General features: G+C 44.7%; 1 protein-coding gene across 1 annotated transcript; it reads right to left on the bottom strand.

Annotated features, from left to right (window-relative positions):
* Positions 1–6344: 6344 nt before the first annotated feature.
* On the bottom strand, positions 6345–10194 carry LOC310645827 (uncharacterized protein; the record flags this gene model as incomplete). The annotated part of the gene is made up of 2 exons (XM_083371846.1): positions 6345–6753; positions 9270–10194. 2 exons carry the CDS (start codon positions 10192–10194, stop codon positions 6728–6730), a joined length of 951 nt encoding a protein of 316 aa, XP_083227972.1. The 3' UTR covers positions 6345–6727.
* Between the last annotated feature and the right edge of the window lie 5960 nt (positions 10195–16154).

Below are 16154 nucleotides of genomic sequence, written 5' to 3'. Positions count from 1 at the left end.
TTAACAACAAGAAAAAGGTCAAGGAAACGGTAGATCCACTAAAGAGAGAGGATGGCAAGGAAATAACAGGGAGAAAGCAGAGCTGCTTAACTCATTCTTTGCATCAGTCTTCACACAAAAAGAAACTATAGCCCAACATATCCAAAAAAAACCACTGCAAAAGACAAACCAGAAACAAAAAATAAGCATAAAAATGGTAAGAGAACACCTATCCGAACTTGATGAATATAAATTACTAGGACCCAACAGACTACATCCCAGAGTTCTGAAAGAGCTGGAAGATGTTATCTCAGAACTGTTGCACCACATCTTTCAAAAATCCTGGAGCACCAGAGAAATACCTTAAAGATTTGAAAAGGGTTGATGTGGTTCCCATCTTCAAGAAAGGGGGGGAAAACAGACCCAGGAAACTACAGGCCAATCAATCTAACATCAATACCTGGGAAGATCCTGGAAAAATAATAAAAAAACAGATCTGTGAACAACTAGAAGCAAACAAAGTTATAACTAGTAGCCAGCATGGGTTTGTTAAAAACAGATCATGCCAAACCAATCTTATTTCATTCTTTGATAAAGTGACTAAACTAGTAAACCAGCGAAATGCTGTAGATGTACTATACTTAGATTTCAGTAAGGCATTTGATAAAATAGACCACAACTTACTCATTGGTAAGTTAGAAAAAAGGTGGAATAGACAACATCACTACCAGATGGATCTGTAGCTGGCTGGCAAACCATACTAACGAGTAGTCCTCAATGGCACTACATCCACATGGAGAAAAGTAAGCAGTGGGGTACCACAAGGTTCCATCTTAGGCCCAGGACTCTTCAATATCTTCATCAATAATTTAGATGAGGGAAATGAAGGGGAACTCATCAGATTTGCAGATGACACCAAACTGGCAGGAGTAGCCAACACCCCAGAAGACAAACTCAGGATCCAAAAAGTTATTGACAAACTCAAACAATGGGCCCTATCCAAACAAAATAAGTTTCAATGTGGAGAAAAGCAAAGTTTTACATTTAGGCAGGAAAAATCAAAGGTACAAGTACAGATTAGGTGAGACCTGGCTCAAAAACAGCAACTGTAAAAGGGACCTTGGAGTGGGTGCTCCATCACTGGAGGTTTTTAAGAAGAGACTGGACAGTCACTTGTCTGAGATAGTATGGGTTCTCCTGCTTGGGCAGGGGGCTGGACTAGAAGAGCTCCAAGATCCCTTCCAGCTCTATTCTATTCAAATCCTTTTCCAGAGAGCTGGACCTTCACATCATGTATCCAAAACAGGAGAGAAAATATTCATTAGCCCAGAAGCAAATTCTGGGCCCCAACAAAGAATTTACAGAATCACGGTGTTGGAAGGAACCTCGGAGGTCTTCTAGTCCAAAGCCCTGTTCAAGCAGGAGACCCTATACCATTTCAGGCAAATGGCTGTCCAATCTCTTCTTAGAAACTGGCTGTCGGGTTCCAACGGATGCAGTGATGGAGCACCCTCCGACTTCGGAAGACAAGCCATTTCACTGGTTAATTTTACTCACTGTTAGGAAGTTTCTCCTTAATTCTAGGTTGCTTCTCTCCTTGACTCCTCCAGTAACTCCTTTCCATCTGTCATTTTTTGTGATACCTTCTGGAAAATAGGTTGACCACCCCTCTTCTCTGCAGCAGTTCCTCAAATTTTGGAATGCTGCTATCATGTCACCCCTGGTCCTTTTATCACTCATCAAGAGACGAAGTTGGGATGGCTGTAGCTGGAAGAGCAGATCCCATGTGACTTGCTACCTTCATTTTCCTAATTAGCTTATAGCAACTTCCATGGGGGAAAAGTTGCTGTATGTGAGATTTTATTACTGCAACCAGCTTACAGACTTGCAACTGAAGTTACATATTAAATTTTCTCCATAATGCCGTCCCTAAGCTCTCCCAACGGTGTCCCTACCTTGCTCCGATCGTCTTCTTCTCTTCCACCTTTCCCAGCGTCAGAGCCTTTCCCCAGAGAGCTGGGTCTTCACATCGTGTATCCAAAGTAGAATAATTTGAGCCTGGCCAAGTGAGGACCTTTTTTTCAATGACCCATCAGTTTGTTTCCTTGACTGTCCATTGTCCTCTCGGGAGACTTCTTCAGTGTTCAAAGACTTCAATACTCTTCCTATCCTGCTTCTTAGAAATTCAAGTTTTACTTCTGTAGAGTGCCACAGGCAATAGTAAGGCTAACACAATTCTGAACTTTGTACATAAGTATAGACACACCACAGCATTTGAGTATCTTTTCCAAAGTCTTCATGGTTGCTCTACTAAGTGCTAAACTGCCTTATATTCCATAGAATCATATTTCTTGACTGCTTATTCATTTACTGCTGATGGTCCTAGGAGGCAGGTGCTCTCCATCACTTCAAAATGTCAGTTCCAAGATTGATTGATGTACTTGTTATGGTTAGTTTGGTTTTCTTTATATTTAAAGTTAGTCTCATTTTCATAGAATCATAGTGCTTGAAGGAACCTTGGAGGTCTTCTCATTCAACCCCCTGCCCAAGACGGGAGTCCTCATACCATCACAGACAAATGGTTGTTAAATCTTTAATTGAAACCTCCTGCGATGCAGCACCTACAACTTCAGGAGGCAAACTCTTCCACTGATTAATTGTTCTTACTGTCAGGAAATTGCTTCTTATTACCAGGCTGGATCTCCCTCCCATGAGTTTCCACCTATTGCTTCTTATCCTGCCCTCAGGTGCTATGGAGAATAAATTGATCCCCTCTTCCCTGTGACAGCTGTCTCTGGTCTCTCCAGTCCTTCTCTTTGTTGGGCTAAACCAGAGGTCCCCAACCTTTTGGGCACCAGGGATCAGTTCAGTGGAGAGAGGTTTTTCTGCAGACCGGAGGGGGCCTGGCTTTGTGTGCTGCCTGCATCTCACAGATGGGGCTTTGCTTATTTGTGCGGACCAGTTGCTGGCATGCCGTGGCCTGGTACTGGTACTGGTCCACAGAACGGGGGTTGGGGACCCCTGGGCTAAGCATAATACCTAGTTCCCTTAGCTTTTCATTGTACAATTGAATTCCAGATTCCATATCGTCTGTATTCCTCTTCTCTGCACTCTTTCTAGAATCTCAACATATTTTTATATCATGGTGACCAGTACTGGATGCAGTATTCCACTACTGCAGTGCAATATGAAGTGGTACTAACGCTTCACCTGATCTCCATACTATTCCTCTGTTGATGCAGCCTAGAGGGGTTTTGGCTTTTTTGACACACTGTTGGCTCATACTTAAATGGTTGTTCACTAGAACACCTAGATCCCTCTCACAGTTGCAACTATTGAGCTAGGTACCACCTATTATAGTATATACCTGTCTAGGTGTAAGACCTTAATTTTCTCACCACTGAATACCATTTTCTTGGATACAGCCCAATGTTCAACCCTATCAAAATCCTTCTGGATCATGAGCCTGTCTTCTAAAGTTTGACTCTTCTCCCCAACTTGCTGTCATCTGCAAATCTGATGAGCCGCAGGTCTCTCTGCGTGCAACGGTGAGCAGAATAACTCTATTCAGAGAGGCTCCTTGCTGGGCAAAGGCTGAGGCTTCAGTAATTGCAACCAGCTGCCTGCAGAGAGATTTATGTAGCTGTTTTGTCTTCAGTCTTTGTTGGAAACAACTGTTCAGGATTCCAGCTTGTGACTCTTGCTCCTATGTTTCCTTGCTCTTGAACCCTCGACTATTGGACCTGCTGATTACCTGATTTGGTTCTTGACTCCTGTAATGAGTAGGACCACTCTATTGCTGCTTGAACTTCAAGTGGGCTTCTATGGGCAGGCACTCTGTACAGAACCCGTCTACTGTCACCTGCTTATCTAGTAACTAACTCCATAACAACTTTGTGGCTGTGCATCTGCAACCTGAGACAGAGCACTTCCAACTCTATCTGCCCATAATTAGTATCCCTCAGTGTCTCTATTTCTCCTACAGGTAGGAGAAGAGCAGGCAGAACTGGAGGGCAGAGTTAAGTTCAACTCTGTCTTGTTCTGAGGCCAGCTGTGCTCAGGTGGCTCTTGATCACCTTCTAGAAGAGAGGTCCCCAACCTTTTGGGCACCAGGGACCAGTTCCATGGAGAGAGATTTTTCTGTGGACCGGAGGGTGCGTGGTTTTTTATGCTGCCTGCATCCCACGGGTGGGGCTTTGCTGGTTTGTGCGGACCAGTTGCTGGTGTGCTGTGGCCCGGTATTTGTCCACAGCCTGGGGTTTGGGGACCCCTGTTCTAGAAGGAAGCCTGAGTAGCTCTGAGCTTGTGTGCCTCCTTGCCTTGTTTCTTTGGATCCCCTGCTTCTTGGAAATTCCTCTTCACTGGGTGCTCCCTTTTCTGCCCCCCCAGCTGTCTCCCAGGAACTGCTCAACTTTTCTGATGCATCCAGGTGTAGAAACTCACCCGATCAAATCTTTATTAGAATCAGTGGCCAGCGAAGTGAGAAATTTCAGAATAAGAGAAGCAGGAGAACTAAAATATTGTAAGGGAAAATGAGTAAATTTCTAAAAGGTCAAGGACAGAAAATAAGTCGGTATGTTGTAAAGTTTATGAAACCAAGTCTAACATTACTAGGTTTTCTAAAATACCTTAATCTTTGGCTTAATGATTGTAAAACTACTTTAAAACTTGTAAAACTACTTAAAGATCATCAGACTCTCATAAAGAACTATGCCAAAATGGGATGCAGAATGTCCCTCAAAGTCCATATCCTTGACGCTCCTCTTGATAAATTCAAGGAGAACACAGGTGCTTACTCAGAGGAGCAAAGTGAGGGCTTTCACCAGGATACACTGGACTTTGAACCTTGTTACCAAAGACAGTATAATGAAATGATGGAAGACTATATTCGGGGGCTTCTTTGAGAAAGCAATTTGCAGTATAGCCTCAAATTAGAAAATCTACTCATTTCTGAACACTTTTGAGTGGTATTGACTGCCTTTGTGTATTTGCCATGCAAGTATACATTGTTCTTTCTCTAACTGCTTAAACACTTAAAAAAATCACCTGTTTTGTATCTATAAATATGAAAATTTTGGAGGCTGTGATCACAAAATCAAACTTTGTCATGAATATAGCTGTTTTTGCATAGGCTTCTGACATAAGCAGTTGATATATAACACTTAGAAGCAGCGTGTTACATAGTGTAATCTGAGAGGTAAATAAATGCAATTACATTTATGAAAATGATGTCCAGAAAATTAACTCATTCAAACAGCAATGGTTATTGGACAAAATGTCACTACTTTCCTGGAAATTATTTCTAAGGTATTTGCTAAGAGGAAGACAAAGAACTTGTACTCTATTTTTCATAACTGGATAGCAAGAGTTGTGTAATTAATATTTTGCACCAATTTGTATACAGAACACAGTAGAGGTGTGCAGTTAAATTAAGTTCTCGTAGTGGAGAATACAGAATAACAGCATTGGAGAGGACCGTGGAGGTCGTCTAGTCCAACCCCCTGCTGAAGCAGAAAACCCTAAACCATTCCAGACAAATGGCTCTCCAAACTCTTCTTAAAAACCTCCAGTAATGGAGCACCCACAACTTCTGATTACTTGTTCTCACACGCAGGAAATTTTTCCTTAGTTCTTGACAAAAATTTTCCTTGATAGGTGTTTGGTTCGAATTGACGAGGACTCAGAGTGGTTAACACTGAACGAGTTTATTGAATACACAAAGTCAACTGTCAACTGTCAAATGTTGCAACCCTTTTATAGAGAAAGCGTTTGAACTGTAACCAATACAAGCAGTCTCTTTTCCCGCTCCTTGGTTGTGGCGTCCAATGATTGCACCTTATTTTCCCGCTTTAAACCTTGCAAAGCTGCACTGTGTTTGCAATCTTTTCCATGGCTTATTGCTAACTATTTACATACACAACACCCCTTACCCCCCAGTTGGTGTCATTTCTTTACAAAATCCATTAGGTATTTTGGTGGCCTATGTATTCTGGACGGGTATCTGTTACTTTGGCTATTAGGGACCCTTCTTCCTGGTTGACTGCTTGGCTGCTGGTTACTATGCTGGTTACTACTAGACCTGGGCTCTGGGTTACTGGCTTCAGATGTACTGTCTTGTGTATTAGGTTGTGTTTGGGATTCAGTGGTCACTGGCCTACTTCGCAGGGGTATTTCCCAATCAATTGGACTGAATTGTTGTTGTTGGGCATCAGGGAATGTGTCGTCTTGCCCAACCTCTACACCGCTTTCTGGCCTAATGTTGTCTGTACTGTTTCCCCTTACTGAGCTTTGGTCCCCCTCAGCAGGCACACACCCACTAGATCTTTTCCTCAGCTGGTCTATGTGTCTTTTACAGCTCCTATTCCCTTCCCCCTCAATGATGTATGATAGGGGACCTAAGATTTCAGTTACCACCCCTGGAATCCATTTGTCCCCTTGGGCGTAGTTCCTGGCCCAAATCAAGTCCCCCACTTCAAATGTTCTGTTAGGAATGTCAAATTCAATGTTTGGTTGGAGTCTGTCAGGGTGTAATCTGTCCAACTTGGTCAATATTTTCCTGCCCCACCTCATTTCAGCTGGACTTTTCCCTGTAGCCGAACAAGGGGTTGTGTGCTGAGCCAACAAGAACTCAGCTAGTCTCTGATGCCAGTCACCTCGAATGATTCTTTTAAGCGCGTCCTTCGTGGTCCTCACATTCCTTTCAGCCAATCCGTTGGTGGAGGGGTGGAAGGGTGCAGAAGTCTTATGCTTAATCGAGTTGGCCTTGAGGAAATCCTGAAATTCAATAGATGTGAATTGTGGCCCGTTATCAGACACTATTAAATCCGGCAACCCATGAGTGGCAAAGAGGCCCCTTAATGCCTGTATTGTTCTGCCTGCCGTTACTGAACTGACCGGTACTACTTCTAGCCATCTAGAGTAGCTGTCGACCACTACAAGGAACGTTAACCCCTGGAAAGGTCCAGCGAAGTCAATATGAATCCTGGACCAAGGATTCCTAGCTAGCTCCCATTTATGTGTGCGGATGTGTTGTTGTTCAGGCCTGGAACGTTGGCACAGATGGCAATTGGCAACGCATTCCTCAATGTCGTGGTCCAATCCTGGCCACCACAAGTGACTCCTAGCCAGGGCCTTCATCCTTACTATTCCAGGGTGTCCCTCATGCAATTCAAATAGAATAGCTGATTTGTGGATTTCTGGAATTACTACACGAGTTCCCCAGAGTAAGCAACCCATATGAACTGATAGTTCATCTTTCCTTCTGAAAAATGGACTGTATTTTACGTCCGGGTTGGCGTTGGGCCAACCGCTCATGACCCAGGCCATTACTCTCCTTAAGATGAGGTCCTTATTGGTTGCCTCAGCTATGTCTTTAGCAGTTAGGGGCAAATCAGGAATATCTTGTAGGGACATTACTTGTCCCACTGGGGCAGGGTCCTCCTCTGTTGTGCTAAGGGGCAATCTGCTAAGAGCGTCTGCGTGACCCATGTCCTTACCTGGTCGGTATTGGAGGGAAAATGAATATGCTGAGAGGAAAATGGACCATCTCAGCATCCTGGGAGACATAATTTGGGGAGTCTGTTTATCTGTGGTAAACAGTCCCAGCAGGGGTTTGTGGTCTGTCAGTATTGTAAAGTTCCTGCCATACAGGTAGTCGTGGAACTTTTTAACTCCTGCCACTATGGCTAAAGCTTCCCGGTCTATTTGAGCATAGTTCCGCTCTGCCTTGGTTAGTGTGCGGGAGTAGTAAGCAATGGGTCTTTGCATTCCCTGGGTGTCTAAATGGCTGATTACTGCCCCAACGCCATAAGGCGAAGCATCGCACGCCAGGTAGATTGGTCTGTTTTCTATAAAGTGGGTTACAGTTGAACTACTGGAAAGGATGTCTTTTAAGGTCTGGAAACTCGCTTTGTGCTTGTCTTGCCAATGCCAAGGGGTCTTCTTATCTAAAAGCCTGTGCAGTGGTTCTGCAATGGCAGCCTTATGTGGCACAAAAGTGTGATAAAAATTTACCAAGCCTAGGAAGGCCTGTAGCTCAGCCTTGTTCCTTGGTTCAGGAGCCCCTTTTATTGCTTTAATTTTTTCAGGGGTAGGGTGGACTCCGCTTTTGTCAATCCTGAACCCCAAAAAATCAGTGGATTTAACCCCTATGCTACATTTTTCCTTTTTTAATTTTAATCCAGCCTTTCTAAATCTACCCAGTACCTGTTCCAGCCGCTCTACTAACATTCCTTCATCTTTTCCAGCTATTAGGACATCATCAAAGTAAGGGCATACTCCAGGTATGCCCTTTAAGGTCCTCTCCATCACTTCTTGGAAGATGCCTGGAGCTGCTGCAATTCCAAATTGCAGTCTGTGGACTCGGAACGCCCCCTTGTGGGTAACAATTGTCTGTGCCTCTGCAGCCTCTTTGGAAACAGTCAACTGTAAGTACGCATGCGCCAAGTCGAGCTTGGCGAAGATGGCGGCGTCCTGGATCGTGGCGAGGACCTGCTTCACCGTCGGGACCGGGTAAGCATGCTTTTTCATTCCAATGTTGAGGGTCGCTTTGTAGTCGGCGCAGATTCTCACATCCCCATTGGGTTTGAGGGGTGTGACAATCGGCGTCTCCCACAAACCGCCCTCAACAGGTTCTAAAACTCCGAGGCCTACAAGCCGGTCGAGCTCGGCCTCGATTTTTTCTTTTAAGGCGAAAGGTACCCTCCGGGCCTTAAGCCTGATTGGATTTACTGAGGGATCTAGGTTAAAATTAATGGGGGGCCCTTTGTACTTGCCTAGAGATCCATCGAATACGTCTGCAAATTCTTTGCAGACGGATTCGAGGGTCTTATTTCTAATCACTGAATTTATTCCCCCTATCCAAATTCCCAGGGCAGGAAACCAATTAAGCCCTATTAAGCTGGTCCTATTCCCCTCCGTAACTATCAAATCTAAGACCCCCTTAAACCCCTTAAAGTTTACTCTAAGGCTGGTCTTTCCTTTTACGATTATTGGACTTTTTTGGAAGTCCATTAATTGAATATTTGTTGGACTAAGTGGAATTCTTTTTCCGCTTAGTTGTTCAATTTTCTCAAGGGTTTCAGTGGAAATTATCGACACTGAAGCCCCTGAGTCGATTTCCATTCTGCAAGGGACCCCTTGCAGAAGGACTGTGATTTTTAATTTTCCGTCCGGAAAATTGTGCCCCCTTCCCTGCTGTCTCCGATTGACTCGGGCCACCTCCCTTAGGTTTGGAAATTTCACCCGGGTTCTAGGGGTCTCCTTGCCACTAGCATTGGGGGTTACCTTACCCTCTGGCCACACATCGACTTCGTTCAGACGGGTGTCCCGAACGCGGTTTCTGCAGATGGCCTGGATGTGGCCGGTCTTGCCGCAAGCCCTGCACTTGGCGGTACGGAATCGGCAGGAAGCGCGGGGATGGTTGCCGCCGCAGCTGCCACATCGGTTCTGGGTTTCGTTGTCGCGCGGTCTGGTTGCGGTGTCCCGCCACGGTCGTTGTGCCCCGGTCGGTGGTCTTTGCGGTGTTGCGGGTTGTTGCCGGCGGCCAGGTTCAGGCCCCTCGCTTCTGAGTTGTCTTGGTGCCATCTTTCCGAATCGCCTGGAGACTTCGGCGATCTCTTCCTCCCACTGCTGATCCACCTCCCCGCAGTCCACATAGCCCTCTTGGTTAATTTCGGGTGCTGCCGCCATGCTACTGCGGGGGGGGTCGCGATACCCGGTTGACTCATACGTTAGGAGTTCGTCGAGCACTTCCTGTAAATCGCCGGTAGGTTTGGCGATTATTCTATTTTGTAATTGTTCATCACGTAAGCCCAGCACGACTCTGTCCCGAATTCTAATTTCTAAATTATCGTATTTGCAACGTACTGCGGCTTCCCTGACGGCAGCGACGAATTTCTGTATGGACTCCCCCGGTCTCTGATTTCTCTTCTCGAAGATGCGCCGCCAAAAGAGTTCGGACCTTCGGGGAGTAAAGTGAACCTTTAATTTTGCGAGGAGGTCGGCATAGGGCACGCTGGAGACTGGTTGTGGCTGGCACAGCCCGACAGCAACTCTGTAGACCGGTGTGCCGCAGATTGTCAAAAGTGCCGCCGCTTTTTTTCGGTCGTCAGTGATTCCGTTCACTAACAGGAATCCTTCGACCTGACCGATGTATTCTTCCCAATCTTCGGGGAAGTTAGGGTCGAATTCCTTCAGTGACCCGATTTGCGCCATTCGGAGAATTTTTTTTCCTATTCTGCCGCGGCCGCTCGGTTGACTGTGACTCGCTCTGAATTTGCCGCCTTCACGACAATTCTTCCAAATCTCTGGTCTTCTGTCAATCCCACCTTCGTCGCCAGTTGTTTGGTTCGAATTGACGAGGACTCAGAGTGGTTAACACTGAACGAGTTTATTGAATACACAAAGTCAACTGTCAACTGTCAAATGTTGCAACCCTTTTATAGAGAAAGCGTTTGAACTGTAACCAATACAAGCAGTCTCTTTTCCCGCTCCTTGGTTGTGGCGTCCAATGATTGCACCTTATTTTCCCGCTTTAAACCTTGCAAAGCTGCACTGTGTTTGCAATCTTTTCCATGGCTTATTGCTAACTATTTACATACACAACAATAGGTTTTCATCTGTTACTTTTTATTCTGCCCTTCCCAAACCTCTGAGCTGTGTGAGATGTTTCTTCTGGCTGATCTTTGTGAGGACGGAGTCCAGCTCTTTCTAGAAGACCTCCCGTAGATCAGGGGTGTCAAACTGGCGACCCATGGCCCGGAGGCATCATGCACAGGCCACGCCCACCCCGGCTCCGCATAGGCAAAAAACACTGTGATACATTGCGATATGTCACGTGACATGATCAAGTTCGTCACCTGTGCTGTAGATAGTGTAATCCATGGTCAGAAAGCCAAAGTTCTGGTGATAGCATCATCCTTTGTGCTGGCAACATACTTCTAAAATCCTCTGTTCCCTCATTGGATATTGACCTTCAATTGGAAATATAGTTGAGATCAACATCTGTGCTTCTAACTCTTTGGCTACCCTGCCCAGTTGCTCATAGTCCACTGAAATGGGTTTTCAGAATCTTAATTGTATCATTTATCCCAACATGAAAGAGGAGAATAATGTGTGGGCTTGATTATTTTGTTGGGCCTAGTGGGCACATCTTTAAGATGACCACTTCCCTTGAAAAATTGTCTAATCTACAAATTATTGGCTCTGTTTCCTTTGAGCAGTGAATCTCCGATCACCAGGGCTTTTTTTCACATAGAAAGCTCAGAACGGAGTTCCGGCACCTTTTTTGGATGAACCTTGTAGGGTAGGCAAGACACGTTGTATGACATGTGTGAGTTCCGGCACCTTTTTCTTTTACAAAAAAAGCACTGCTGATCACCAACCCTTCTTTTTCCTTCGGGAAAATCTGGGCTACATCAATTGTCACTGGTCCATTTGGCAAAGTCTTTTCTTCAGGTGTTTCCTTCCTGGGGGAGGATATGAAATCAGCTGCTCACTCCCAGAGCTGGCTGGTCCTTCCTTCTCTCGGCTCTTTTGTTCTTAACGTGACTTGTCACCCTTGTCCTTCCCTTTCATCTTCCTTTCAGTACTCTGCTTCATCTTCCTTGGCAGGCTCTGTTCGGAAAGACACTTCTGAATTCAAAGGAGTTTCCTCACGTTCATCACGCTCAGCGTCGGAACTGGCAGAGCCTCGTGTGGGGAGGTCTGGAGCCCGAGGGGCCTGACTGGCCTCAGAGACTTTCCTTGAGTAATCTCACCCGCTTGCGCGCCTGGTAGGTTCAATTTGACTCCTCCATAGGTAGGAATACAAACACCGCACACTCTTGGCATGCAACAATGTTGTCCCAAAGGTGCTTTTTCAAAAGGCAGCTGGACTTTCTTAGGGCTTTTTTTTTCCTTGAAAACATTTCACTTCCCATCCAAAAAGCTTCTGTGGTTCTGACTGAAAGGCGGGGAATGGAAGGATTTATTATATTCTCTGCAGTTCTCCAGTCATTAGCTCTCTGAGGGTCATTGAGGCTACGTGGGGGACTTACCTGTTTTAATCTTGACCCAAGTATCGTCCACGCGGCTATACCAGGGAGTGAGTGGAAATCCTGTGAAGGAGTTTAGGATTTGGTTTCTACCTGTCCCATGTAGAGATTGGCCACAATGGGGGACACAGGTCAACCCCTGGCGCAGCCGTGTTATTGTCTGTAGAAACCTTCATTGTATTTCAAATAGGCAGAGGTCCAGCATGGCACATATGTGATCTAGGCTGAGGTTAGTTCTGTCATCGAATGTGCTGCAAGAAGAAGAAATTGAGTCCAACTGGCTTTTCAAAAGCACCCTTGGAACAACTATGACGTGGATGATAAAGAATTTCCTTAGACATATAACTATGTTGTTAGACTCTTTCCTCACCGTTTTGTTTTTCCTCTTACAAAAATTTATTTATAGCTTGTTTGCGTCTCCACGGGAAGTACAATAAAGTTGTGCCCGTGTGCGTGTGTTAAAAAAATATGTAAAAACAAAGTCTATATAAAAAGTAGCTGGCCTTTTTATACATTTCATTTACAGTTAAATAGGCCGATAGCTAAAAATTAGTCTTTTGCTCCCTCTTGTGGTTCAAGCTAAATTAGCACATTAAGTATATAAGCAATCAGTGTTGTTGGAGGCTTGTGGATGTTTGTGGGGCAGTAATAAACAAAATGAAAAATAGCGAAAAGAACGAAACAAAGGAGGTCACAAAAAGAAGGTCACCATTCAGCTCACAGAAGGATTTACTGTCACCAAAAAGAGAGCACTGTTTTTATTATTATTATTATTCCCCTCCCTTTACTTTGGCAGCTGCTGGTGATGGGCAGAGAAAGTAACAGACATGGGGCAACTTCAGGCATGGGTGGGAGTTGAAAGCTCTCTCAGTCTCCACCAGTGCCAAGCAAGGCGGCGGGGTGGGAGTGGGGGGAATCAGAAGATTTCCAGCCTCTCATCGGAGTCCAAGTGAGAAATGATCCATCACTGGAGTTTAAGTAGTTGAGAGAAAATCTCCCAGCCTCTCACTGGTGGCCGATGGGCAATGGAGCTTGGGCAATGGTGGCAAACTTTTTGAGGCTGGGCAGTCACAGGCAGGCAGGCAAACTCTCCTGAAGCCCTCAGGAGCTACACAGGACACTCTGCTCCTGGTCACCCTCTTCTCGAGAGTCTGAAGAGAGAGAAGGGTTTCTTAGGAGTGCAAGCATGGCCAAGTGCTCAAATGCTGACAAATTCTTTTCAATAGAAATTGAGGTGGCTAATGTTTCATGCCTTGAGTTTCATGCTTTTTAGTTTTCCCTCAGCACTGGTGTCAATGCTGCAAACATTGACATGTTTTTCCACTGACAATATAAGAGGCAGCCTTTTGTTTAAACTGCTTTGCTTTGAATCACTGAAGTGGGGTGGGGAATGTCAAATGGCTATTTTGAGAAGATAAGAAATAGCTGTGCACAAAAAGGGAAGTGAAACTTCATATGTAAAACTAATTGGACAATGTGATCAATGACGTGTAAACAAGGGTGGGAATTGTGTATGATACAATGGGCTTAGGGGAGGAGATTTCAGCTTCTGGCATCCATCCATGAGTGCCAATGCTGCGTTTCATTATTAAGACTTTTAGATAAAAAATGCCTGAATTTTGTTTGAACTGTCTCATTAATTGGAACCATGACAACTGGTGCATCTTCAGTCAAACCAGGTCTGGAGTTTACTTCATTCACCTCAGGAGTCTGTTTAGAACTGAATCCAGAGGTCTTGGGTGCTGGAAGTTAACTTTTGGAAGTCCCTGAAGACATTTATGACGATGTAATCACCACAGATAGAATGAGTTGAAGTCCACGCATCTTAAAAGTTGACAAGATTGAGACACGCTGGTCTGTGGTACTAAGTGCCACATCACCCTATGAGGCGAGCTGATCTTGGAGATCTCTTTCAGAGGAGCTACGTCTGTCCTGCCTCAACTTGATCCTTTAAGCAAGAACGATCCTTGACTCCATTTGTCCAGAAAGGTATAGCTTACTAAAGGGCAAGTGAAATACAGTAGAGCAAAGCCAGAGCTGAGGTTCCTAGGAATAACTATTTCGCTCCCAGGCACTTCCCATTGCTGGTCCCTCCAATGTTCAATCAGTTCAAAGGAGATGTTTTTGAAACCGTCACTCTGCGTGTAGGCTGTTCTTCAGCTGCGTTCTTCTTCCCGGGAAACAACCTTGAGGATCTGACTCTGAGAAGCAGACTTATTTCCATCCATTTCACTTTCCCCCAAGCATTCTCACACACTCCCCTTCTACCCTGCCCCCACCCCTCCATGGCAGACTGGCACTGACAGATAGCAGAGCTTGCAGGAATGAGGGGGTGGTCCTGACATGCTATTTAAAATCAGAACATCAAATTTAGTTGACATTTAAAATAACAATAAACATAAAATAAAAAGCCTTTGTTTATTTTGTTGGTTTTAGAGAATGGGGATAAATGTTGAAGCCGACAGGGCAGCTACATCATACAACTGACTTTTCATTTTTGCTCCAAGCTGTGCCTTAACCTCGTGGGCCATCGCAGGGCAGCATCTGCTCCAGCTCAGCTGGGTGGGAAAGATATTCCTCAACTCTCTTCTGTGGCTTCTTTGGGACAATAAAGGTTGAAGTTGGAGATGATCAGTAAGTAATCAAAAATGTAATTGGCAAAAGTGGATGAGAGGGCAGTCTGGTTAGCTGCAGGTAGTCCTCGTTTAGCAACCAAGTTAGGGACCAACAACTTGGTCATTAAGCAAAGAGTTGCTGAGTGGAACCGTGACTGCGCTTATGACTTTACTTCAGCTTTCCTTTACTGACTTTTTTGTGTTTTGGGATAACAATTCTCTGTAATTTTACCTTATTTTATTCTATTAGTATGACTTTTTAATTTCTATTTCTATTTTAGTGCAATGGATATATTATTAGTTAAATGTCGCTCTGAGACCAAGACAAAGTTGCTTGCTTGCTTCACAAGGAGGTCAAAAATGTCAGGATTGCTTGTAAAGTTGCTTTTTCATCACTGTTCTAACTGTAGATGGTTGTTATAGGAGGCTGTTGCCAAAGGAGGACTGCCTGTATTCTTTCTCTGAAATTAGCCCCCTAAGAACCCCAGAGGGCCACCATCTTTTATGCTTGGAATTGTCCATTGGGAAAATGACAGAGCCAGTGGGGGCAAAGACTCACAAACCCTCCCCCCCCAGGGGTATTGGAGAAAGAAAGCAAATTCCATTAATTCACTGGAAAAAGGAATTCTGAATGCTTGCTGATGGTTTTCTCCCTTCCGGGTGTATCTGGCTGAGTTTTCTTTGGGGTGTCCAAATATTGTCAGGTTTCAGTCTGACACTTATCCAGCGATCTGAGTCAGCTGCTATTTTAAAGAAATGCTGCCTCTGTTTAGCTGGACTGCTCACCTTCAGATTTATAATGGACAGCAAGCAGTCTGAAGCTTATGGCAAGTCCACGAATCAGCCACGTTTCCATCCCTTTAAAAATTCCAGGCAAGTGGAGAATGGAGAAGGAAGGGTTGAGCTGAGGGAATAAGGGGCAGCGAGAAGTCCAAGGAATTGGTCTGGCGAAAATAAGTCTAGGAAGAAAGATGCATTGAAACTTTGGTACTGTAACTCTTTCTACTACAGTATGTAAGCCCTGCCATTTATCTTTCTACGCAAACTCAGCCTTTGTTTGAACTTGGAACTGTTTTATGCCCACCCCATGAATGAAAATAAATGTTCTGTGATTGGGAAGTCTCTTGGAATCCCATTCTGAGGCTCTTTACCAAAGACTTTTCTTCTTAATTCTAGTAGACCAGTGCCAACTGGTGGTCTCTTGGATTTTGCAATTTCCCCCCCCCCCCGGCTGAGAGCACTGTCATTTCTTTTTCAATCGGAATAGAGTTGGAAGGGACCTTGGAGGTCTTGTAGTCCAACCCCTGCTCAAGCTGGAGACCCTGGACCATTTCAGACCAGTGGCTGTCCAGTCTCTTCTTGAAAGCCTCCAGTGATGAAGCACTCACAACTTCTGGTTTTTATCTAAAAACTTCTTCTTTTCATACTTTGGAAACATTTCTGCAAATATTTTTAATCTCCTTTTAAAAAAATGTATTTTAGAAACATTCTGAGGTGTTTGTTTGTTTTTCCAATCCCTTTACAG

This window comes from Vipera ursinii, assembly GCF_947247035.1.
Source record: "Vipera ursinii genome assembly, chromosome: 12".
Lineage (NCBI taxonomy): Eukaryota > Metazoa > Chordata > Lepidosauria > Squamata > Viperidae > Vipera > Vipera ursinii.
This window is presented reverse-complemented; position numbering and strand designations above follow the sequence as displayed.